The 25,164-nt window shown below is 45.4% G+C and overlaps 1 protein-coding gene across 2 annotated transcripts in view; it reads right to left on the bottom strand.

Annotated features, from left to right (window-relative positions):
* The window catches only part of BTK (Bruton tyrosine kinase), a 39,308-nt gene that overhangs the window by 2,147 nt on the left and 11,997 nt on the right, over positions 1–25,164 (bottom strand). For both annotated transcript variants that reach the window (XM_002720367.5, XM_089324931.1), the window contains exons 4-18: positions 21,122–21,190; positions 18,781–18,862; positions 8,599–8,727; positions 8,208–8,275; positions 7,244–7,431; positions 6,774–6,836; positions 6,194–6,248; positions 5,828–5,907; positions 5,535–5,662; positions 4,759–4,833; positions 4,039–4,210; positions 3,323–3,539; positions 2,229–2,293; positions 1,299–1,417; positions 624–781 (exon numbers count right to left, since the gene is read on the bottom strand). In XM_002720367.5, coding sequence (XP_002720413.1) covers positions 624–781; positions 1,299–1,417; positions 2,229–2,293; positions 3,323–3,539; positions 4,039–4,210; positions 4,759–4,833; positions 5,535–5,662; positions 5,828–5,907; positions 6,194–6,248; positions 6,774–6,836; positions 7,244–7,431; positions 8,208–8,275; positions 8,599–8,727; positions 18,781–18,862; positions 21,122–21,190 — 1,668 coding nt within the window. The remainder of the gene's footprint in view (positions 1–623; positions 782–1,298; positions 1,418–2,228; positions 2,294–3,322; positions 3,540–4,038; positions 4,211–4,758; positions 4,834–5,534; positions 5,663–5,827; positions 5,908–6,193; positions 6,249–6,773; positions 6,837–7,243; positions 7,432–8,207; positions 8,276–8,598; positions 8,728–18,780; positions 18,863–21,121; positions 21,191–25,164) is intronic.

Genomic DNA, 25,164 nt, shown 5'->3' with positions numbered 1-25,164 from the left:
TTCTCTTCATACGATTTGCTGAACTCCTCTACTTAGAGTAGGGCTATGATCACTAAGTAAACTGATAATAGATCACTGTAAAAATTAAGAATGGGAATCTGAGAGGGAGGGGGGAAGGTTGGAATATGGATGGGAGTGAGGGGAGGCCCCACTGTGTCCCTAAATCTGTACATGTGAAATATATGAAACTTGTAAAACTTAAATAAAAAATTTAAAATTACAGAAGAAGAAAGCTCATTTAGGACCTCAGCTGGAAAAGTTTGGCATCTAGTAAAGTGGAAGAAAGGGCCAGTGATTCCCAAAGAAGTGAATGCAAACTTCAATGAGTTTTCTTTCCTTTTGAAATGTGCAGGCACTTGTCTGCGGGCCTCTGGCTGCCTGCTTATGCACATACCCCTTTCCCTAAAGCTGAGTTGGTATTGGGGTCTGCTGGTGATGCCCTGGTGACAACTGGGCTGTACCTGGGAGAGCCGCCTGCCTTCAGATGATTGGAGTACAGGCCACGGTCAGAGAATGTGTTCAGCTATCTGTCTGGGCCCAGCGGGCAGGCAGCCATGGAAAGCGGCAATCAGATGGGAAAGTCAGTTCAAGGAAAATGTAGGAGGTCATGATAAGAAACTTACCTCATGCCAGCAGCTGTACATAATGGTGTACACCCTCTCTGAAGCCAGGTGAGGCCTGTAGAGACGCAGGCCTTGGGCGATGTGTTCAGCGGTCTCACTGTTAGTAAATCTTTCATAGGGCATCTTCCCCAGGGAGTAGATTTCCCACATCAAAACCCCTAGAAAATGGGGGGGGAGAAAGGAATTAAAACACTTTACAGTCTTTTGAGGGTAGTACGGGTCCTTGTCTTCCTAGATCAACCACAGAAATTAGAATTCACTGATTCCCTGCTCTGTGCTTTTTACATTTTGTCCAGACTTCTGCTATGCTCCCAAGTACACTGGATGGTGATCAGAGCTCTACTAGACTATTAACTCTTGTAGAAGAAAGCATCTTACTTGTCTTCGTAGCTAAAGGATGTGGTATGTAATCAGGATTCAGAAGCTGTTGGAAACTGAATGAATTGTCTGTTTCCCTCAGTATATCGTTAAGTTCCAAGAAAGTGGGGATCATGTCCCGTTGACTGTTTTTATCCTCAGAAACCCTTGGGCTGCCTGACACACAGCAGGAACACCCTATAGGTTAGGTGAATGAAAGCAAGAACAACCTCTCTGTGCAGGTTGCAAAATAAGAAATTCCCTCCTTGAATTCCTCTTCCTTTGGCCTGTGTGATCTGCAAAATCTTACCCACTTACCAAAAGCCCAAATGTCAGATTTGCTGCTGAACTTGCTATACATGAGGACTTCTGGTGGAGACCACCGGACTGGAAACTTAGAGCCTACTGAGCTTGTGTATTCATCATCCAGGACGTACCTGCAAAGAATTCAGGACTTCTTACCAGTAGGTTTTGGAGAGCTTGAGATTTGCTTATATTTTCTTGACAGTTAAAAGAGCTGCACACATATACGCTTACAGGCTTTCTCAAAAGGCTCTGCTGGCCAAGCTGTGTCTTTTACAAAATGTTACTTTTAACAAAATTCCTGTTTTTGTTTCTTTTTAAAGTTTGTATTGATTTTCATTCATTTGAAAGGCAGAGAAACAGACAGCAGAGATCTGGTTCACTCCCCAAATGCCTACAACAGCTAGGTCTGGGCCTGAACGAAACCAGGAGCCCAGAACCTGGGATTGGTAATGGAGCTGGGACTCAAACCCAGACACCCCAGTATGGGGTGCGGGCACCCCAAGTGGTGTCTTAACTGCACCCAACACCCCCTTGTTTTTTACTTCTGATTTAGTTTCCCTAACCCACAATATGGTTATGGAAAGGATGGAGTGAAATAAGGTCTAACGTGTCTTCCCTTCCTCCTGGGGATTAGACTAAGCAAGCAGCTTCAAAGAGGGCTGGAGTAAAGTCAGCAAGATTAACAGATGAAGATAATAGGATTGGAGAAATCAGTTCAAGAGGGGTGGGGAAGGTAAGGAGAGGGAAATAATAAGCAGATGAGAGAAGTAGCTTAATTCAGTGGAAGAAAAGGAATGGGAAGATGGTGGACAACACTAGAATGAGAAAAGAAGAAAAGAAGTAGATTAAAAAGTGTAGCGATGACGAAACCGTACCATGCCTCATGTTTGTAGTAGGCTGATTTTTACTTTTAAAGAGAAAGATGCCGAAAGGCAGTCTCACCTGGACAGGCCGAAGTCAGACACTTTCACCACTCCTTGATCGTTTACTAAACAGTTTCGAGCTGCCTGTTGGTGCAATAGATACTGGTGAGACTCTGTTCCTGGCACACACACACAGGTTAAAGGCACAAAGCTCTGTCCACTGGCAGAATAAAGCCAGGGATTCCTCATCGCCTTCAACTAGAGACAGACACCTTCCCACCTAACAGGGGTGGTGGACTGAGAAACTTTGTTGCATTTCCGCCCTGTGGAAAGCAGCCTGCTCTGTAAATCCAAGTAAAGCACTGAGCAAAACGATTTGATTCACATGGGCAGTTCTTTCACTGTTCACTGAAAGGCTGGGAGAGTTAAAGGGGGGGGGGGTGAGTTTGTTTTGTTTTTTTACTTTTCTGCCAGTGAGTTTTTAGGCAATTTGAGCCTTAGCTTGGCTAAAAACAAAAACAAAAACCCAGGGGCACAAACTCCTGTGCCTGCAAGAGCCAGACAGGTAAAGTGAAAGTTAAGTGGGATGGGTGGAGATTGTCAGAAATGAGGGCCCACGCCTGCTCCTCAGCTCCTGCTGACCGTGAACATGGCTTGGGATAATATGGAGCCTGGGTTCCAAGATGGTCTAGATTTTCACAAGAAGCTAGAAATGCCAGGGGATTTTTAAAATGGGAAATGCTTCATTTAAGTGTTTGCTTATTAGAAAGCATTGAAAAATAAGTGTGCCAAATATACCCACAGGCCCCCAGTTTGTGATGCCAGTGTAACTAAATGATGCTCTATGCCAGAGGCATTCCCATTGGGAAGCACGGGGTTGCCCTTCTGCTCCGAGTCCAGAATGGTCACGGAAGGACCCTGCCATTTCCTCGGGGGTGGCAGGGGCAGGGGTGAGTGATTGCTCTCACTCACACCCTGGAAGGCCTCATGGAGTTTAGGCTGTGGATACCTGACTGGCTCACTACTGGGGCAAAGGCCTGCTTAACTTGGTGTTTTCTAGAAAAACCAACAGGTTGGCACCAGCCACCTTCCTTGGTAGCGTATGGTATATCCTCCACTGTCGCCTCCACCCCTCAGCCCTTGGGCCCCAGGCTAGTCCTCCTGAGATCCCACCAGGTCTCGGTGAAGGAACTGCTTTGACTCCAGGTATTCCATGGCTTCGCAGACATCCTTGCACATCTCCAACAGCTGCTGAGTCTGGAAGCGATGGCGCATCTCTCTCAGGTAGTTCAGGAGGCAGCCATTGGCCATGTACTCAGTGATGATGAAGATGGGGCGCTGCTTGGTGCACACGCCATACAACTGCACCAGCTTCTCATGGGAAAGGTTCCTACAGGAGAGGCAAGGAACGAGTCCTCCCTTTCAGTTCTGAACAGTAGCCATAAAGGGGTGGGGGAGGAAAGGGGTTGGCCTTGGCCGAGAGCACCAGATAAGGGACTGTAACAGTGAGTTTACTTTCCTCCTTCCCACCCCAAGCCCCAAAATTGCCTAAGATGTGGGGTGATCTGGGATTTGGAGCCCATCAATGAAACAGGAAACAAGTCTGGGGGGTGAAAGAACACCAATGCTAAATTAGAATCAGTCTTTCTTTTGAAAGTCTCATTGGCTACATTTGCCCCCAAATGCTATTGCGATTGTACATTACCATGACCAACACTATTCTCAACCAATATCTAGGACAAATAAATGATTATTTCAGCAGTTAGGACACCCACCAATCAGAAGTTGACCCCAGTCCTTGGTCCCAAATCTCACTGTAAGTCACCATAAACCACCCTGGCTTGCCCTGGGAATTTTTAGATTGAGAGTTGAATTTGGCTGTAACTCACATCATAACTTTGGCTTCTTCAATGAACTCATCCTCAGACATAGAGCCTTCTCTGATCATCTTGATGGCCACGTCATATCGGCCTCTCCACTTTCCATACTTCACTACCCCAAATTGTCCAGTCCCCAGCTCCTTCAAGAAGGTCAGGTCCTTTGGATCGATTTCCCAAGATCCTAACAACAAAGTCATAGTGTGAGTCCTTGGGGTTCATATATATGCAGTTCTTATCATATATAAGAATCCTTACTGAAGTAGAAATAGGAAAAGTAGTAAAAAGGAAATTCTCAGGAATATTAATTTATTTTTGCTGAAGTAAATCTTGGACAGGGTTACTGGTTGGAGGAATCTAGAAATTTTAGGTACAAGTTGGCCAGAAAGTAAGAAAATAGACAACTTCCACAAATCCATTTATGATTATTTTAATGCTGCTAGTTAATAAACTCAGGAATGGTCTTGAAACTTTCTACTAGGATTAAAAATAAAAGAGAAAAAGACCCTCACCATCAACAAACCCCTTTATGAAGCTACATTTTTGCAGTGCCAGTAGGAGCCACTAGAGGGAGAAAATCATTAAATAACTCTTGCTTGGTTCTGTCCTTAACCTTCCTTGAAGCAGCTGAGGTAGGACAGTGCACCTCAAGGTCACTTGCTAAGGCAAGGTCTGTAAAGGTAGGCCTTGCAACTGGCCAGTTTACTCTACTGCAGAGAAATAAGCGGTTACCGTAGCCCAGGCCTGCAGTGGAAGGTGCGTTCTTGTTTTGTTGAGACACTGGATATTTGAGCCTGGATATGAGTCCTGTAACATACAGAGAGATCATGCTGTTGGTGCAGCATAGAGGATGGGCTGCTTCCCACATACTCACTTAAAGCCTCTCACTTTCAGTATGCATCTCTCTAGCATATTTTAAAATCCCAGGAGATCTTTACAAACCCACATTTTTCTGAAAGTTTCTTCTCTCACAAAAGAGCTTTCAGAGAGAAGATAAGAAAATGCTATTGAAATACACCCCATCCCAACTGAATATATTCATACCTCCCAGCCCAGGCTTAACTCACATCCTGTCTTCTCAATGAAGCCTATCCCATATATGCATGCCAGGTTTTATTATTTCTGCACTACTCAGAAATGATGTTGTCTAACATGTATGTTCTTTGTGGACAAGGATCTTGACTCAGACTTTCCCTGCAATCTCCTTTAGAACAGAGGGAATTGCTGAGTACATAGCAGGAACTCAAAAAAATATAGCTGACTGGTTCATCACCAGTCTCCTCTGTGTCTTTCCTTGGCACTGAGTTTCAGTAAGAAGTCAGCACCAATTTGGGTGTAAGGTTGGCCTTTGACCACCTCTTGACAGGACCCCTACCTGACTATCCAAGGATTTACGTTCACAGCTCATTCAACTGCCCTGTGAGGTATACTCTCCCCCTGGCCATCTTGTCCAGAATTGCTTCTCCTGGCGTTGTCACATCCTTCTTCTTGGCTGCCCCGGTACTCACCTGCAGAGTTATGCTGATGATAGTTAATGAGCTCGGGGATGGTGCTGAAAAGGTGCTTCTCAGCCAGGTAATACTGGCTCTGAGGCGTGGAGCACACAACATAATGGCGTATCACTCCTTGCGGGTCCCTAAAGAAATGGCTGCTTAGTCAGTGCCTTGGGAACAAGGGGCAGCAGGACCCAAGAGGTGAAGGGAGGTGAGTTTTGAGTTCAGGAGCTAGAGGAAGTAGGAGGGGCACACCATTAAGGAGCTGTTGGGAGAGCACCCTGTCCATGAACAGTAGTAGCACTCACCCTGTAGATTTAGCAAACACAGACACGGTGTATTTTCCAGCTTTGCTGGAGTCTCTGACAATAAAACCTCCTTCTTTCCCCTGAAACAACAAAAAAGAAGCTGAACAAAGGAGGAAGTAGCATCCACACCGGCATCCCACTTGCCCGATCCTGAGGCAGAATAGAAACGATTCATGATTTTACTGCCAAGTTCCACGCTTGAGCTGTAGCTGCACTGATTGGGATACCGCAAAGCGAATTGGTACCACAGATGATGGCGCCCTTGACGCCGCCTTGTCTGAAGATGGAGTACAGAGCAAGCCCTCCATCCAGGATCCTCACTCACTGAACAAAGGGAATGCCGTTTGCTCATGGTCATGCACTCACCTCTTGCTTGAGCAGTTGCTCAGCTTGACTCCGAGTCATGTGTTTGGAATACCACCTGTGGGAGGAGAGTTCTTGAGCGGCTCTGGGGCCCCACTGAAGGCAGCTCAGAGGTCCGAGTGCTCTCCAGGGTTGGTCCCTGCCAGGGGTTCAATCATTGCACTCAAACTCTTTCTTGAGTGCCTGACAAATGCACATCACATGTTGTCCCTTTCCCAAACCCAGGTTGGCACTGCAGACTCATGGGAATGGTGCACAGAGGGCAAAGGTAGATAGCAGGGGTTTCAGGGGAGAGTTCAGGGACTGGGGCACTCAAAGTGAGTGTCATCAGGCTGTCAACCCTTTTCTTTGAGTGTTATTCTTCTGGGTTTGAGGGCATGGTGCCCTCCCAGCTCTCATAAGCAGAGGATGTTCAGGGTGAAGGCAAGACATAGGCACTAACTTGGGGTGGTGGCATCATTGGAGCAGTCGGCACTAATTTGAACATGTATCTTGAAATGAAAACAATTTTGTCAAATGGGTAGAAAAGTATATACTTTGTTCCTCCTGGAAGATTGTGTGCTGGGAGCACAAGCATACTCACTCATACATTTCTATGGAGTCTTCTGCTTCGGTGACATAGTTACTAGGAATGTAGCCTTCCTGCCTGTAAAGGAGACAACGTAGCAGATCGTCCAACACTTTCCCATCCTGGAGAAAACAATTCATATGCCCATACTTCTGAGCTCAGAACCAGTTCCAAACAGAAGCCTGTAAGTCACTCTTCTCTCTCGAAGAGGACCCTTTTTACCATGCATGGTTAGGCCAGTGAAGGGTGCAGCTTCTGCACATGTGGTGTTGGTTATCTGTGCACTACAACAGAGGCTCAGAAAAGGGGCAGAGGCCATGTGTAGAACTGCATGCTGGGAAGTGCTTGGAAGGAGAGCATATTCTCTTTGGTGTCAGAAAAATCCTCTCTGATCAGGAGAGTGAGCAGGACAATTATGCTGCAGCATTTGGCATGTGTGTGGAGTGGGCAGGTACAAGGCTCAGGAAGGGCTGGCATGAACTCACCCGTTTTTATCCCGTGCTCGCCACCATGGTAAGTTGCTCTCCTCCAAGATAAAATACTCATCACCCTTGCGCAGTTGTAGGTCATTGGCATTCATCGGCATGTAATCATAAAGGGCTACCACCTTTTTCAGCTCACTTGTGCTGACTGGTGCTGCTGTTGGCTCAGGGGGCAGTGGCTTTTTCAAGATCTGTGCAGTAGTTAGGAGAAAACGTAAGGGAGGTGGCTACATGGTAAGCACTCTCCTAACTCTTCCGCTTACTAGTGATGCCATTCTAACCCAAATCAAACGTAACACAAGATTTATTCTACATTCCTTTAACACCATCTTTGGGCACTAAAGCAGGTGTTCTCAACCTGGGATTCACATGAAGATCACCTGGAGAGAGTTTAACACTCCCGAAGCTCAGGCAATTCCCCACATGCCAGTTGTGTCAAAATCCCTGGGAGTGGGACCAGGCATCAGTGTTCAAAGCTCTCTGGGCAAAACCCACATACAGCCATACTCAGGAAATCTGCTTAGCTCTCAACTGGTAGGTGGAACTAATAACTGACTTAATAATACCTGCCCTACCTCCTTATGATATATGAGAAAGGTCAAGGAAAAAAAAAAACCCAAAACTCAAGTGTGAAAGTAAAATGTTAGCGGTAGAATCTAAGTTTTGGGTATATGAGTGTTCAGGGTTAAATTCTTTCAACTTTATGTTTGAAAATACTTTTCACTTAAAAAGTAGGCTTTGTTTGAAACAGGTGGTTGAATTAAATGGTCGCCAGAAACTATCTAATAGCCCTCTATCTTTCCGTTGAAGAGAAAGTTCTAATTAGAAGGAGAAATCTGTCTTGGCAAGAATACTGATGAACACTGCCTAGTTGCAGTGGAATTCTGGGACTCTGGAGTGTTTCGTTTTCATGGTTTGTTTGTAAGTTTCCATTTAAATACTAGCAGCACCCTATATCCCGGCATACCTGGTCCTCCTCAGGAGTTGGAGGAAGAGGCTTTTTTGTCTTTCTGTGAGAACTCCCTGGTTTTAAGCCTGCAAAACAAGAAGCCAGTGATGACAAGGAATGCATTTTAGGAAAGGGCCCAGGGATAGACTTGCTCAAGGACTGTGCTGGAGTGCACAGTGCCTTTAGGCAAGATAGAAAAAAAAAGGTCCAAATAGATAGAGTCCCCCAGGTCACATGGCTTAGAGAACAGATCACCATCTAAGATTTCCATTCCCAGTAACCGCCTCTGCCAGGTCTATTTGTGCAGTGGCCAAAATGTACTATCTTATGCTTTGTCCCTGGGTTTGGTACAGCCCCTTATTGAGAGTGAGTCAAAGGAGGAAGAAGTTGTATTGATCAGATCTCTTACTTCCATTCCTGTTCTCCAAAATTTGGCAGCCCATAGCATTTTTGGCTGTCTGAGAGCAGCAGAGATACTGCCCATCGATCCAGAAGCAAGGGTGGTATTTCTGAACCAGATCACTGTTGTACCGGATTACTGTAGCAGAAGAGAAGACAGAGACATCATAACTGACACAGGGAATCCACCGTTTGCATGTTTTCCTCTCTGATGTGCTGAGCTCCAAACAACTGCCCCTCCCCAGCCACCCTGAAGAAAAGCAGACCACAGGGCCAGTTGGCTCACATGATGAGAGCCTGTGCCCTGGCACTGGACACTTCCTGTCTGGTTCTTGCTAGCGGTCTGTCATCTCTGACCAACATGATAAGACTATCTGATGGCTCCAGGGCCCAACAGAAATATTATCTATATTTTCCCAGTAGCCATTATCTTTTTTTCTGTAAGGCAGGTGTTGATGATGGTGCTCATTTTCCAGATAAGGGAAACAGTATGCCCAAGACAAACTCTCACTCCAACTTGTATTTTTTTTATTTTACTTTATTTATTTTATTTGCAAGGCAGAGAAACAAACATAACCAGAGACACACAGAGAGACCTCCTATCTGCTGGTTCACTCCCCAAATGCTTGCATCAGCTGTGGCTGGGCCAAGTTGAAGCCAGGAGCCTGGAACTCAACCTATGTGATCTAGGTGTCCACATGAGTGGCAAAGATCAGCTACTTGAATCATCAGTTGCTGCCTCTCCGAGTGCACATAAGCAGAAAGCCTAAATGGAAAGTGGAAACGGAACCCAAACTTGGGCACTTCGTTACGGGATGCTGTGTTCTAAGCTGAGACTTAACCAGTGTTCTGAACGCCTGCCCCTTACTCCAGCTTTAAAAAAAATTTATTTATTTTCATCTACTTGAAAGGCAGATACACACAGAGACAGAGAGAAGGGAGATATCTTACATCCATTGGTTCACTTCCCGAATGCCTGCAAACAGCCAGGGCCAGGCCAGGCCAATGCCAGAAGCCCAAAACTTCATCTGAGTCTCCTATGTGGATGGCAGGGGCCCAAGAACTCGGGACCATCCTATTCTGCCTCCCAGAATGCATTAGCTGGAAGCTGGACCAGAAAAGCACAGAGTAGCCAGAACACAAACGGGGCTTCCAATATGTGATGCAGGTGCTCCAAGTGGCAGCTTAACTTGATGCACCACTATGCCTGCTCCTACCCCCTACTTTTAACATAGCAATTTCCCAGTTCCCTGAGTGATCTTTTAGGAACATTTGCCTTAGTGAGAACTTCTGTATTGGGCTGTCTATATTCATAGAACAGTCAATAGAGCTGAGCCCAGGGGGAGAAATGAAAATGATTCTGTCCAGTCTTTCTAGGATTCCTGAGCTGGGCTGAGCCCATTGCCAAAGATAAAGGCAGCAGCTCCATTTCCCTCACAGAGCCATGAGGCTCAAAAGAGCTCCCAGAAGCCAAAGTATTTTGCAAAGAGTAGATTGCAGCTAGGATGAATTAGTACCACTGTTACTAATACTATGGCATCTTGGGGCTGGCACTGTGGCACTTGGGCCCTGCCTTGGTGCTGGCATCCCATACGGGCACCGGTTCAAGTCCTGGTTGCTCCTCTTCTGATCCATCTCTCTGCTTGTAGCCTGGGAAAGCAGTGGAAGATGGCCCAAGTGTATGGGTCCCTGAACCTGTGTGGAAGACCTGGAAGAATCTCCTGGCTCCTGGCTTTGGAAGCTCTGGCTGTTGCGGCCATTTGGGGAGTGAACCAGTGGATGGAAGACTTTTCTCTCTGTGTCTCCCTCTCTCTGTAACTCTATCTCTCAAGAAAATAAGTAAAATATTAAAAAAAATACTGTGGCATCTTGAGAATCTTATCAGGAAGTGAATGAGAAAAGTCATCCAGAGCTCATGGTGTCAGATACTAGGAGAAGGGGCCAGCATTGTGGCATAGCGGGTAATGCTACTGCCTGTGACACCAGCATCCCAAATGGGCAGAAGTTCGAGTTCTGGCTACTTCTGATCCAGCTCCCTGCTAATGTGCCTGGGAAAGCAGCAGAAGATGGCCCAAGTGCTTGGGCCCGTACACCCACGTGGGAGACTTTGATGAAGCTCCTGGCTCCTGGCTTCTGCCTGGCCCAGCCCCAGTCATTGTGGCCATCTGGGGAGTGAACCAGTGGATAGAAGATTCCTCTCTCTCTCTCTCTCTCTCTCTGTGTGTGTGTGTGTCTCTTTCAGTAACACTGGATTTCAAAATAAATTTTACAATCTTAAAAAGATACTGGGAGAAGCAAAGACGATGGAAACGACTGACTGTAGTGGGCACCAGGGCAAGAACAGGCACATTTGCGTACATTTGCATGTCAGCAGTTATTGCAAAGAATCACACATAACTTAACAAAAAAGACAAAAACCAAAAACTTTCCACTGTAGAAAACAGCTCAAGTCCTTCTCTCCAGTAGATAATTAGACGTGAGCAACTGGGGAGGGGCCCACAAGCCTCAGCTCCAGGGGTCGACCCAGGGACCCTGCTCTCTGCTGGGCTCCACTCAAGACAGCTCATGTTGCGGTTTCTCCTGTTAAAGTGTGCGAGCTGAGCCCAGGTGCAGCTGTGATAGTCACCAGGCCCTCAGATTCGGAGCCCTGGGCCAAACCCCCTGCCGCTCTCACCTAGAATGCCGCCCAGCCTGCCCTGCTGGGCGGACTCACTCTTCGTGTGTCTGTGTCTGTGTCTGTGTGGCATTTACCCTCCACATGTGCAGACAGCCCAGAGGTATGCCACTCCCAGCTGTCAATCACATGTCAATCATGAGCCACAGAGCCCTGTTATCAGCAGTTAAAACCCCTCACACTGTAGGGATAAGGCCCCAATGCAGAGAAGAGTGCCACGTGTTCTCTCCACTGGCTTGCTGGTCATACTCCACTCACGTAAGATTGTTGGGGAAGGACTAGAAACTTCTGGTGGTCAGGTACAGTTTGTACTAAGTGAACAAAAGTGCTGTCTTTAAAAACTATTTGGGGGCCGGACTGTGGTGCAGTAGGTTAAGCCTCTGCCTGCAGTGCCAGCATCCCATATAGGTGCCAGTTCTAGTCCAGGCTATTCCTCTCCCGATCCAGCTCTCTGCTATGTCCTGGAAAGGCAACAGAAGATGGCCCGCGCACTTGGGCCCCTGAACCCGCGTGGGAGACCAGGAAGAAGCTCCTGGCACCTGGCTTCAGATTTGTGCAGTTCTGGCTGCTATGGCCAATTGGGGAGTGAACCAGCGTATGGAAGACTTCTCTCTCTCTCTCTCTCTCTCTCTCTCTCTCTCTCTCTCTCTCTCTCCTCTCTGCCTCTGTAATTCTGCCTTTCAAATAAATAAATAAATCTTTAAAGAAAACCTACTACTTGATGCTTTTCTTAATGTGGATTTGGAGACTTGTAACCACTCTCCCCTGTTCCCCTCAGCCCTCTTCCCATTTCTCCAGTACTCTTCTTCACTATTACCAAGGGCAGGGTGGTGGGAGCTGTTCAGACCTAGTGCAGACTATAAGAGGCTGCATGATCTATAGAGCAGTTCAGGTTTTCAGAATAAATTTATTTGAGAGGAAGAGAGATAGGGGTGGGTGGCGTGGTCACTCGTATGTGCAGGTTCACTCCCAAAGACTGGGTGAGGCCAAGGCTTGTACTGAAAACTCAATCTGGTCTCCCACATGGGTGGCAGGGACCCAACTACTTGAGACATCCCAACTGCCTCCCAGGGTGCAGATCAGCAGGAAGCTGGAGTCAAGAGCTAGGACTTGAACCCACATCTCTGATATGGAGTGCGGATGTTCCATCCATGGCTTAGCCTCTAGGCCAAATGCCTGCCCCTGGAGAACTTTAAGGCAATAATAAAGTCCATCACAAGTGTGTCTGTCTCTTATTATACCAGGCACTGATGATTCTAAACAATGTCACTACTACCCTTTCCTGCCAGGGCTGCTTGCTCCCACCACTTCCACCTCTGCCGCCTACCCCCCATGCCACGCCCCTTCATTCAGGGATTTAAAGACCATTGGAGGTCCTCTGGACACCAGTTGACAACTAGTGGCCCTGATAAACTGAGCTAATATATTAATGCTAATATACTAATGAAGGGGAAAAAAACCTTCCTGTCCTTCCCACCCCCAGCACACTCAGTAAGAACCCTCCCTGCATTCCAAAATACTGCCTGCCTATAAGAGGTGCCTTGAAGGTGACGTGCCTTCTTTTGTTGTCTCATCCAGAGCTGGTATTTCCAGCTAATTTAGAGAGGATTGCAAAAGCAGGATATCCAAGTGGGAGGGCTAGGGGCGACCCCTTGCTTCACGAACGCACAGGGCCAGCCCTGTCTGGGAAGCGCGAATGGTTGGTTCACATTCTACAAGCACTTTAGGGGTTGCTCTCTTCTGTCCAAGTTTATCAGGATAATGTCTCAAATAGTTTCAGACAGGCATGAGTCATTCCTTCCCACATTGGTCGGTCATTGTTTTGTCAGTGCCTTTCTTTCATTAATTCTGGTGGTGTGAGGCAATTTATTTGCTGATTTTTAAAGTGCAATTAGGATAGCTTCTTTTAGCTCGACCAAATTAAGAGTCGAGGATGCATGTGGACAAAGATCCATGGTGCTGCAACACAGAAGTGCTCACTTCCATGTTCAAAGTAATGGAAGGGGAGAGCCTGTGGCTAAGTATATACTTCCTTTGCATGGAGAATGCCATTAAGAAAACTTGGCACCTAGATAAGAGGTACCTAAGACTCTATTTTAAAAATTGAGGTATAATTTTACACCTAGTAAAGTGCACAGATCCAAGGTATACAGCGAACCCCATTTTCTGTACCATTTAACCTACATTCAGATCCAGCACCTCAGAAGGCTCCCTCATGCCTCTTCATGGTCAATACCACCAGAGGTAGCCAGTATACTGATGAGTTCTCCTTTCCTTGTTAGTGATTTACAATTGATACATTTTACCCCAAAGCAGGATAACATCACTGGAATGGGATTTTATGGCTCCAGAATAGCCCACTACCGGCATTGCTAGCACCTGGGGCTGTCCTGGGCTTGTTGGGTCTTGAATCTAAATCTCCCAGATATCATGGAATTTTTTGGAAGGTGCCAACTTTTTGGCTCTTGTCATCTGCCCTGGGCAGGTTCAACAAGATATATACCCAGGTGGAATAAAGGGGCAAAAATGCCTTCAGTGAAACATAATGGAAGAGAAGGCAAAATCGGACGTAGCCACACTCCTGACTCACACTACTGACCCAGCAGAAGGGTGGTGTTTCTGTTTGTTTTTGCTTTATTTTTAGCTTGCTGTAATTTTACTCAGCTAATAAACTTCAATAGCGGCACATAATCAACATGATAAGCTTAACATCTGGGTTGACAAGTCAAGCTTAGAAGCTGGCTATCCCTATCCTCGGTCATGACTCACACCTTGAATCTAGTGGCGAGTACCCAAAAAATCTTTGTTGGACTACACCACAACTGGTTTTAAAGTTCATATTTGAGTGTGAAGGAGCTACTAACAAATATCCCATACTCTTTCTCCCTCAGCCAGTTGGCCTCATTTTCCCCTATGTACAAATTCAATCCCAGCCATCCATCAGTGTGGAGCCCAAGTTGTCAGTGGTTGTTTACTCCCACAGAAAGATCACATCACAAAATGATGTATTGCTCCATTTCAACGTGCAAAGCGTTGTATGAGACACCATGGCAGGGCCGGTGCTGTGGCACAACGGGTTAACACCTTGGCCTGAAGTGCCGACACACCATATGGGCGCCAGTTCGAGGCCTGGCTGCTCCAGCTTCTGATCCAGCTCTCTGCTGGCCTGAGAAAGCAGTGGAAGATAGTCCAAGTCCTTGGGCCCCTGCACCTGCCTGGGAGACCCAGAAGAAGCTCCTGGCTCCTGGCTTCAGATCAGCACAGCTCTGGCTGTTGTGGCCATCTAGGGAATGAACCAGCGGATGGAAGAACTCTCTCTCTCTCTCTCTCTCTCTCTCTCTAATTCTGCCTTTAAAATAAATAAATAAATCTTTAAAAAAAAAGAAAGAAAGGAGTATAAATATTTGAAGGTATTTCAAAAAGTTTATGGAGAGGGGCCAGTGTTGTGATGCAGCAGGTTAAGCTGCCACTTGCAACAGGGGCATCCCATGTCAGACTGCAGGTTTGCACCTCCGCTGCTCTGCTTCTGACCTAGCTCCCTGTAAATGTGCCTGGGAAGGTGATAGATAACAGCCCAAGTGCCTGGACCCCTGCCACCCATGTGGGAGACCATGATGGAGTTCCTGGCTCCTGGTTTTAGACTGACCCAGCCCTGGGCTGTTGTGGTCATTTGGGGGAATAAACCAGTGGATGGAAGATCTCTCTCTTTCTCTCTCTCTCTCTCTAATTCTGCCTTGCAAATAAATAAATAATTTTTTAAAAGTTGTTTATTTTGATACAAAGCATTTTTTAAATCCATGCATAGGTTTTCATAATATCCATTCTCATGAAGTCTTTGATTATGCTCCACATGAAAGCATTTCAAAAATGTTTTACATCAAAATAATTTTCTTCTTCTTCTTTTTTTTTTACAGGCAGAGTGGACAGTGAGAGAGAGAGACAGAGAGAAAGGTCTTCCTTTTGCCGTTGGTTCACCCTCCAATGGCCACCGCGGCCAGTGCACCGCGCTGATCCAGCAGGAGCCAGGTGCTTATCTTGGTCTCCCATGGGGTGCAGGGCCCAAGCACTTGGGCCATCCCCCACTGCACTCCCGGGCTACAGCAGAGAGCTGGCCTGGAAGAGGGGCAACCGGGACAGAATCCGGTGCCCTGACCGGGACTAGAACCCAGTGTGCCGGTGCTGCAGGTGGAGGATTAGCCTATTGAGCCACGGCGCCGGCCAAACTTCTTTTTTAATTAAATTTTCCACAAAGTTTTTAATGTATCCATGTATATACCCACAAGAGCTCAATCTCAGTCTCTGCAAATATTTACATGGCTTGAAATGGCATATCATTTCAGGGCACGAGCCTTGAGTCTATGTTCAGAGCTTGACCCTGTCACTAACTGAGTGCCCTCAGACAAGGTACTTAACCTGTTTGTACCTCAGTGTTCTTATCTGTTATGTGGGAATGTTGAAAATAACTGCCACATATGGTTAATGCAAAGAAAAAGCATTCTATATATAGAATGTAGAGAAGGGCCTGGACCATAATAAGCACTATTGAACAGTTTGCTCACTTTGTACCCTCAGAGCTAAAGCAGACCCCTTACCTCAAAATATGTACCCTCAAAAGAACTCATCTGTGTGGTGCAGGATACCACCTTTTTTTTTTTTGACAGGCAGAGTGGACAGTGAGAGAGAGAGACAGAGAGAAAGGTCTTCCTTTGCCGTTGGTTCACCCTCCAATGGCCACCGCGGCCGGCGCGCTGCGGCCGGCGCACCGCGCTGATCCGATGGCAGGAGCCAGGTACTTCTCCTGGTCTCCCATGGGGTGCAGGGCCCAAGCACTTGGGCCATCCTGCACTGCATTCCCTGGCCACAACAGAGAGCTGGCCTGGAAGAGGGGCAACCGGGACAGAATCCGGCACCCCGACCGGGACTAGAACCCGGTGTGCCGGCGCCACAAGGTGGAGGATTAGCCTAGTGAGCCGCGGCGCCGGCCTGGATACCACCTATTTTTAATAGTCAACATGGCCTTGCTCTAGAATGTTTTGCAATCAATATCATGTGAAATCTCTAGACTTGGAAACCAAGTGCCATAAAACTATGCAATGAGCTTGGGCTTTGGGTCATACAGACTCAGGGATATGGTAAGAATCCAGGCTGTGAGGGCCGGTGCTGTGGCATAGAGGGTAAAGCTGCAGCCTGCAGCGCCAGCATCCCATACGGACACTAGATGGGTCTCACTTACGATCCAGCTCCATGCTAATGCGTCTGGGAAAGCAGCAGAAGATGGCCCAAGGGGGAGACCCAGAGGAAGCTTCTGGCTCCTGGCCTTGGATCAGCCCAGCTCCAGCTGTTGCAGCCATTTGGGGAATGAACCAGCAGATGGAAGACCTCTCTCTCTCTCTCTCTCTCTCTCTGTAATGCTGCCTTTCAAATACATAAATAAATCTTTAAAAAAAATCCAGGCTGTGTTATGCAATTAGCTATGTGCCCATGAGCAAACTATGTAATCTCTCTGATCCTCCATTGCCTCATGTATTAATAGGGGAATAATATATATTTCATAAGATTATTGTGAGGGCTAACTGAGGTAATACATTGCAGCACTTGGCATACAGCCTGGGACATAGTAAGTGCTCATTAAGCATTTGTTATTATTATTGTTTTTAGCACAATGTTGTGAGAATTAAATGAAATAATATACAGTATCTATTCCAAGTCTGGCACTCACCACGAATTCCATAAATGATCTCCTCTTCCTTTCTCCCCTCCTGTTTCAGTTTGAAGGACTTGGTGATTATAATTTAGACCAATTATATTTGCATTAAAGGCTGTGACCAAGGCTGTTTTAACCTACCACTGACTATGAGAATCTAAATGTTTATTAAGACAAAGGGCTATTATGCAATAACCCAACCATACTATTATCAGTCTGCCCTTCTTCCTGTTTCTCTAGGCAGCCTTTCCTGATGTCAACTCAACCAGTTAATCTCTCAGTCACTTGACATGTGGCTATATATACACACAAATATGTGTGCATTCATCCAGTACTGCAAGCATTTACGGTCAGGTTTATCAGAACACACTATATGGTCTATGCGAGATGCTAAAAATGTGTTCAAGTTTACATCCTCCGGAAGAAATGAACACAAAATAGCTCCCTGGTAAATATTTATCCACGACAAAGGGATGTACAGTCTTTCCTGTACAGTACTTCACAGTTTTCTACATCCTTCACATGCATCATTACTTCATTTGATCCTTAGGACAGCTCCGGAGATAGATACAGTAGTCACCATTTCAGAAGGAGAAACTGAGCTTCGAAAGAGCTTGGTTGGCCTACTTGCCAGAAGTCACCCTGCTTGTAAATAAATGGTAGAAAAGGACTCAAAGGCTTCAAGCACACTCGTATATTATCCATTTAATTTTTTTTTCATACTCAGGATTCTAGGTATTGCACAGCCATTGAATACCACACCACCTTTGTAATCATGCAAAGGATGGGACTTTTTTTTTTTAAGATTGATTTATTTATTTGAAAGTCAGAGTTACACAAAGAGAAAGAGAGGCAGAGAGAGAGAGGGGGCTTCCATCTGCTGGTTCTCTTTCCAGATGGCTGCAATGGCCAGAGCTGCGCTGATCTGAAGCATGAGCTGGGCACTTCTTCCAGGTGTCCCATGCGGGTGCAGGGGCCCAAGGACTTGGGCCATTTTCTATTGCTTTTCAAGGCCATAGCAGAGAGCTTGATTGGAAGTGGAGCATCTGGGACTTGAACCGGTGCCCATTTGGGATGCCGGCACTGCAGGCGTCAGCCTTACCGCTAGGCCACAGCGCGAGCTCCAGGGGACTTTTTTATAAACATGCAAATGAGGGCACAAAATTGTATCAGAGAGTGGTGGAAGTGAGTGGAAATTCTTAGTTTTGTGTGTTATCTGTTATTCATATAATGTATTATTAGGGGCCAGCGCTGTGGCATAGCGAGTAAAGCCGCGGTCTGCAGTGCCGGCATCCCGTATGGGCATTGGTTTGAGTCTTGGCTGCTCCACTTCCAATCCAGCTCTCTGCTATGGCCTGGGATAGCAGTACAAGATGGCCCAAGTCCTTGGGCCCCTGAACCCGCGTGGGAGACCAAAAAGAAGCTCCTGGCTCCTGGCTTCGGATCTGCACAGCTCCGGCCATTGTGGCCATTTGGGGAGTGAACCAATGGACAGAAGACCTTTTTCTCCATATCTCCCTCTCTCCATCTGTAACTCTGCTTCACAAATAAATAAAATCTTTAAAAATGTATTATTAAACTCAGTTGTATCATTGATGCTAAATCAAAACACAATATTTTTGCCTCCCTTTCTCTCCCCTTCTTCTCCTCTTTTTTCTCCCCTGTTATCCATCCTTCCTCCTCTCTCTACCTTTCTGCTTCCTTGCTCCCCTCTCTCCCCTGTCTCTGACTCTGCTTCTTTCTCTGCCTCTCCCTCCCTCCCTTTCCCCTTCCTTCTTTCCTTGGAAGCGGCCTTATTTCCCCGTAACTCTTACCATTTTTGAGCTGGTGAATCCAACGTTTCCTCAGTTCTTCAGTTGGGGAGAAGACATAAAGAGGCCCTTCATCATACACAACCTAGGGCAATGGACATAGAGACTTCAGCCGTTAGGACTCAGACAAGGAATGAACTTGAAGGATCTACTCCTGGGGTACAACTTTGAATATTCGTGTGGACAACAAAGCAAGGTCCTCAGTGGTGCTGGGGCCGTGTAAGTTGCCTGAAGAACTACTCAGATCCAGCGATACAGGGCTTAGAGTCTCTTAGCTTTTGGAATATCCTAGGTCCCGTTGACTTGCATTTTAACTTGTGTATAAATTCACTTCATAACATTTCCCTCTGTACTGGGCAGAGACAGGATTGTTTTTAACTAGTGTAGGATACTTTATGACCTTATTGTGAAACTTTGGCAGAGAAGAGAATTGAAGTGGTGATGATTCATACTCATATACCTTAAGTCTTAGTTATTCACTTGCATAAGATAGAGCAAAAATTTCATTCATGGCTAATTCACCCCTCTGCTGCCTAGTGAGCTCCTCTCACGAATATTAGCCAAAATAATTCAAATTTGAAACACAAACCCACTGCAAAGAGTCTATGTGAAACACTATCATTGGAGCTGGCGCTGTGGCATCGTGGGTGAAGCTGCCGCCTGTAGTATCTGCATCCCATATGGGCGCCGGTTCAAGTCCCGGCTGCTCAGATTCCGGTCCAGCTCTCTGCTATGGCTTGGGAAAACAGTAGAGGATGGCCCAGGTCATTGGGCTCCTGCACCTGCATGGGAGACCCGGAAGAAGCTCCTGGCTCCCGGCTTTGGATAGGTGCAGCTCCAGCCATTGCGGCTGTCTGGGGAGTGAACCATCAGATAGAAGACCTCTCTCTCTCTCTCTCTCTCTTGCCTCTCCTTTCTCTGTGTAACTCTGACTTTCAAATAAATAAATCAATCTTTAAAAAAAAGGAACACTATGATCAAGTCAGACAGTATTTTTGAAGACCTAGGATGTACAGGACATCATGCTAGATATTATGGAGATGCATGAAATATATAAGATGTGACTTCAACCCTTGCAAGTTAATGGCCATCACACAGTGAATTCAAAAGTCAAATATAAATTCATTTTAAATTCTGTTGTTTAGCATTATCCACTAGTGGGGCCAAGCCACATGATCTTGTTGAAAAACGATGGCCGTAAAAGCTGTGTTCCAAACGCCCCTCCTTCACAGGTTTTGTAACTTTGATGCACACAGGGACATGAACAAGATCCTTCTACATTTTTCTTTTTGTTTGTTAGTCTTGCTGTGCTCATTAATCCATGACAGAAAGCCCCCTCCCCTGAGACTTTCCACTTCCTTTTCTGGCTTTCGCTGTGGCAGAGGTTGCTATGTTCACAGCATGGGGCCTACCAAGTTCTTGGGACATAAGTAGGCCCAACTGAAGACTGAATCTACAGATCTTGCTCTCCTTTGTGGCTTACACTGAGTCTACCAAACAGATGCTTATATGGTTCCTCAGCCGTTCCAGGGATTTAGGTTTATGAATGGGTCTAATAAGCCTTCCCCAATGCTGAACTTCCTAATACTACTCCTGCCCTCCCCTTTTCTGTCCCCTTTTCAACCCACATGACCACCATTAGACAGATAGGGAGAACCAGAAGGAAGTGAAATGCTCACTCGACAAACACCATCTTTCTCAATGTGTTTATCATAGTAGAGACACACAGTAATAGAGTATGGGGTGCTATGCATTCTCTTTGAGGCGGAGAGACTGGAAGAAACTATGTTAGATTGGAAAAATAGAGAAGCAAACTCTCAGTCCTTGTCAGTCTCATTTCTTGGTCCAGCTTCCTTGTCCCCTTCAAATTCCGTTCACTGGGACCTGTCCTTATGTCTTCCCTGCACCCTATCCCTAACAATTGTATTACAGAGTCCTTTCTTTTTTTTTTTAATTTTTATTTATTTATTTTTTTGACAGGCAGAGTGGACAGTGAGAGAGAGAGACAGAGAGAAAGGTCTTCCTTTGCCGTTGGTTCACCCTCCAATGGCCGCCGCAGCCAGCGCGCTGCGGCCAGCGCACCGCGCTGATCCGAAGCCAGGAGCCAGGTGCTTCTCCTGGTCTCCCATGGGGTGCAGGGCCCAAGCACCTGGGCCATCCTCCACTGCACTCCCTGGCCACAGCAGAGAGCTGGCCTGGAAGAGGGGCAACTGGGACAGAATCCGGCGCCCTGACCGGGACTAGAACCCGGTGTGCCGGCGCCGCAAAGTGGAGGATTAGCCTAGTGAGCCGCGGCGCCAGCCAACAGAGTCCTTTCAAGAGCTGATGAGACAAAACAACTTACCTGGAAGGGATAAGGGAACCTTTCAATGATGGAAATCTGTTCCGTTTCACTGGACTCTTCACCCCTTCTCTATAATGAAAGAAGAAAGCATTGTTATTGGTCGACACATTGCCTTTTTCTGGATTTCCTTAGGTATTAGGAGTTTTTTGTGCGGTAGTTTCAGAGGTCTCTCCTACATAGACAATACCGATTCTTAGTAATTACTCCCTGTAACCTGGTAGGAACACATTTCCATATGACCATGCACATACTCACACAACAAAGCCTCAGGCATTTGGCTTCACTGGGAAAAAGGAGATCAGTCAATAATCAGTGCTGGGACAAACACTTAACCACTAATATTGGAGGAAAGTGGGGGTGAGGTAGCTATTTCGCACCGTACACCCAAGTAAATTCCAGATAGATTCAACAGCTGGTGGACCAGCATTGTGGTGTAGCAGGTAAAGCCACCGCCTATGCCACCGGCATCCCATATGAGCCCTGGTTGCCCTATTTCTGATCCAGCTCCCTGCTGTGGCCTGGGAAAGCAGTAGAGGATGGCCCAAGCATCTGGGCCCCTGCTACCCATGTGGGAGACCCAGAAGAAGCTCCTGGCTCCTGGCTTCAGCTGTTGTGACCATCTGGGAAACCAGTAGATGGAAGATCTCTCTTTCTCTCTCTCTGTAATTATGACTGTCAAATAAATAAATAAATAAATCCTTAAAAAAAAGACGGTTGAGAGTTATGTCATAGTGGGTTGGGCTGACACTTGAGATGCCTGCATCCCATATTCTAATGCTTGTTCGAACCCCAGTTCCTCTGCTTCTGATCATGCTTCCCGCTAATGTCTCTGAGAAGGCAGCAGATGATAGCCAAAGTAGTTATGTCCCTGCCACCCACGTGGGTGATCAGGATGGAGTTTCTGACTGCTGGTTTTGAACTGGCCCAGTCTTGGCTGTTGTCATTATTTGGGGAGTAAACCAGGAGATGGAAGATCGATCTCTCTCTCTCTCCCTTCTCTCTCTTTCACTCTGTCTTGTAAATAAATAAATAAATCTTATATACATATATTTATATAATGAAAGCATGAATGACTAAGAACAAATTGAAGTGACTTATTTATATAATCTGGTGAGAGACAAAGCCTTTCTAATACAATAATAAAGGTTAAAACCCTTAAAGAAAAGATGGACTAATTTGATAACAGACTTAAGGACTCTATATGGAAAAAACACTATAAATAAAATTCATAAATAAGCAATAAACTGAAAAATATTTTCAATATATTTTACAATATTCATAATACTTTGCAATATTTCAACATATATTACTGTTAAATGATTAATATTCTTATACCAACATCTCTTTAAAAGCACTAGGAGTAAGGTAAATATCTCAAAGAAAAATGCACCAAAAATTAACAGGCAATTCACAAATGAAAAACTATAAATGAGCAGCAGACGTATAAACCATCTAACCTTGTAAGTAACAAATTCTTAAAATAAGTTAGCAATGAAAACTATTTTGCTTGGCTGTCAAATTAACTATTATTTAAAATATCAACTGTTGGAAAGAAAATAAGAAATAGCCTCATGCATAGCTTGTAGGAGTATATGAAATTCAAATTTCACTTTCACAAAATAAAGTAGAATAAAAAATTAAAATAACTAAAGTGCACAGATTTCATAAAGAGAAGAATGAAATTTTTTTAAAGATTTATTTATGTATTTGAAAGTCAGAATTACAGAGAGAGGGAGAGAGACAGACAGAGAGAGAGGGAGAATACAATTGAATATTTTTAAAGAATTTATTTATGTATTTATTTATTTATTTGAAAGTCAGAGTTACACAGAGAGAGAGAGGCAGAGAGAGAGAGAGAGAGAGAGAGGTCTTCCATCTGCTGGTTCACTCCCCAGATGGCTGCAATGGCCTGAGCTGAGCTAGGCCAAAGCCAGGAGCTTCTTCCAGGTCTCCCACAGGGGTGCAGGGGCCTAAGCTCTAGGGCCATCCTCCACTACTTTTCCTAGGCCATGAGCAGGGATCGGGATGGAAAGCGGAGCAGCAGAGACATGAATTGGTGCCCATATGATGCTGGCATCACCAGTGGCAGCTTTACCTGCTTCACCACAATACTGGTCCCAAAGAACAAAACTTTATTTCTAGTTTATTATAAGGAAAATAATAAGAAAAACACACAGAGATAATGTGCAGGGATGTTCCTCTCAAAATGGCTTATGTATCAAGTAATGAGAATCAAACTAACTCTGTAATAATAGATTAACCAAATTACAGCATAGACATGATAGGGAATAGCAACAGTCATCAAAGTCAAGTGATGAAAGCATATTGTCATGGGGAAAATTTTCTCATATGTTGTTAAATTGAAAAGGTAAATTACAAGGCAAGATGTACAGGATGATTCTGTCTTAAACATATAGCATTATATGATAGTTCATATGTATGCATTGCTAGTGGAGAAAAACATCTATCAGTCTGTAAATAGCAACATATTAATTTGCTTTTTTTTGTTTTGTTTTGTTTTTGACAGGCAGAGTGGACAGTGAGAGAGTGAGACAGAGAGAAAGGTCTTCCTTTGCCATTGGTTCACCCTCCAATGGCCGCCTGGATAATGGGATTATGCATCATTTTATCTTATGTTTGTGCTTCTTAATATTTTCTTTTTTTGTTCTACCTTTTTTTAAACTTTTATTTAATAAATATAAATTTCCAAAGTACAGCTTATGAATTACAATGGCTCCCCCGCCCCATAACTTCCCTCCCACCCACAACCCTCCCCTCTCCCGTTCCCTCTCCCATTCCATTCACATCAAGATTCATTTTCAATTATCTTTATATACAGAAGATCAATTTAGTATATATTAAGTAAAGATTTCAACAGTTTGCACCCACACAGAAACACAAAGTGTAAAATACTGTTTGAGTACTAGTTATAGCATTAATTCACATTGGACAACACATTAAGGACAGAGATCCTACATGAGGAGTAAGTTGTGCTTTTTAATATCTTCAAGTGTCTATAACAAATACACATTACTTGTGTGATCAGGAAGAAATCAGAAAGTATATTTAAATGTTTTTATTTGACAGGCAGAGACAGAGAGAGAGAGAGAGAAAGAGAGAGAGAGAGCCCATCTGCTGGTTCACTCCCCAAATGCCCATCACAGCCTTGGCTGAGCCAGGCTGAAGCTCGGAGCTGGGAAGTCAATACAACACTCCCACATGGGTGACAAGAACTCAATTACTTGAGGCGTCATCACTCTCTGCATCTTCAGGAGGTTGGAGTCAGGAATGAGGGATAGCTATCACCAACCCCAGGCACCATGAAGTGTGACATGAGCATCTTAACCACAAGGCTAAATGCCATCCTCAGAAATGATATATTTTAAAAAGTCAACTCAAAAGTCAGTAGAAAGGATGTCCTGGAGAGGCTCTGAGAAGTGAGAGAAGAAAACTGCAATATTAAATAATCTTATGTGACTCAGAGCCCTAGGATTCTGGCATTCAGATTTATTTAATCATCTAAATCTGATCCTGGTAACTGAGAGAATATAAAACCACTCATCTCTGGTCAGTTTGGAAATTTGGCTTGGCATTATTTTAAAACTGCTGTTATAAGTTTTCCAGGTAAGCTTTTCCCCATATGGAGGAAAGATGCTGACACTTAGTGTAACTAAGGCATGGTAGAGTGGGGAATTATATACGGGAGCTTCACTGTGTTCACATAGCACAGCATCACCAGTCTATTCACTGGGAATTTAAGTGTCCCGGGTTTCTTAAAAATCCACTGCTCCACTTTTAAAAAAAATTTATTTGAGAGGTAGAATTACAGACAGACAGAGAGAGAGACAGAGAGAATGGTCTTCCGTACACTGGTTCACTCCCCAAATAGCCTCAACGGCTGGAGCTGTGCTGATTCTAAGCCGGGAGCCAGGAGCCTCTTCGGGTCTCCCATCTGGGTGCAGGGGCCCAAGGACTTGGGCCATCTTCCACTGCTTCCCCAGGCCATAGCAGAGAGCTGGATAGGAAGTGGAGCAGCCAGGACC

Source organism: Oryctolagus cuniculus, chromosome X (assembly GCF_051225735.1).
Source record: "Oryctolagus cuniculus isolate XC-2025 breed Fujian yellow rabbit chromosome X, ASM5122573v1, whole genome shotgun sequence".
Classification (NCBI taxonomy): Eukaryota; Metazoa; Chordata; class Mammalia; order Lagomorpha; family Leporidae; genus Oryctolagus; species Oryctolagus cuniculus.
This window is presented reverse-complemented; position numbering and strand designations above follow the sequence as displayed.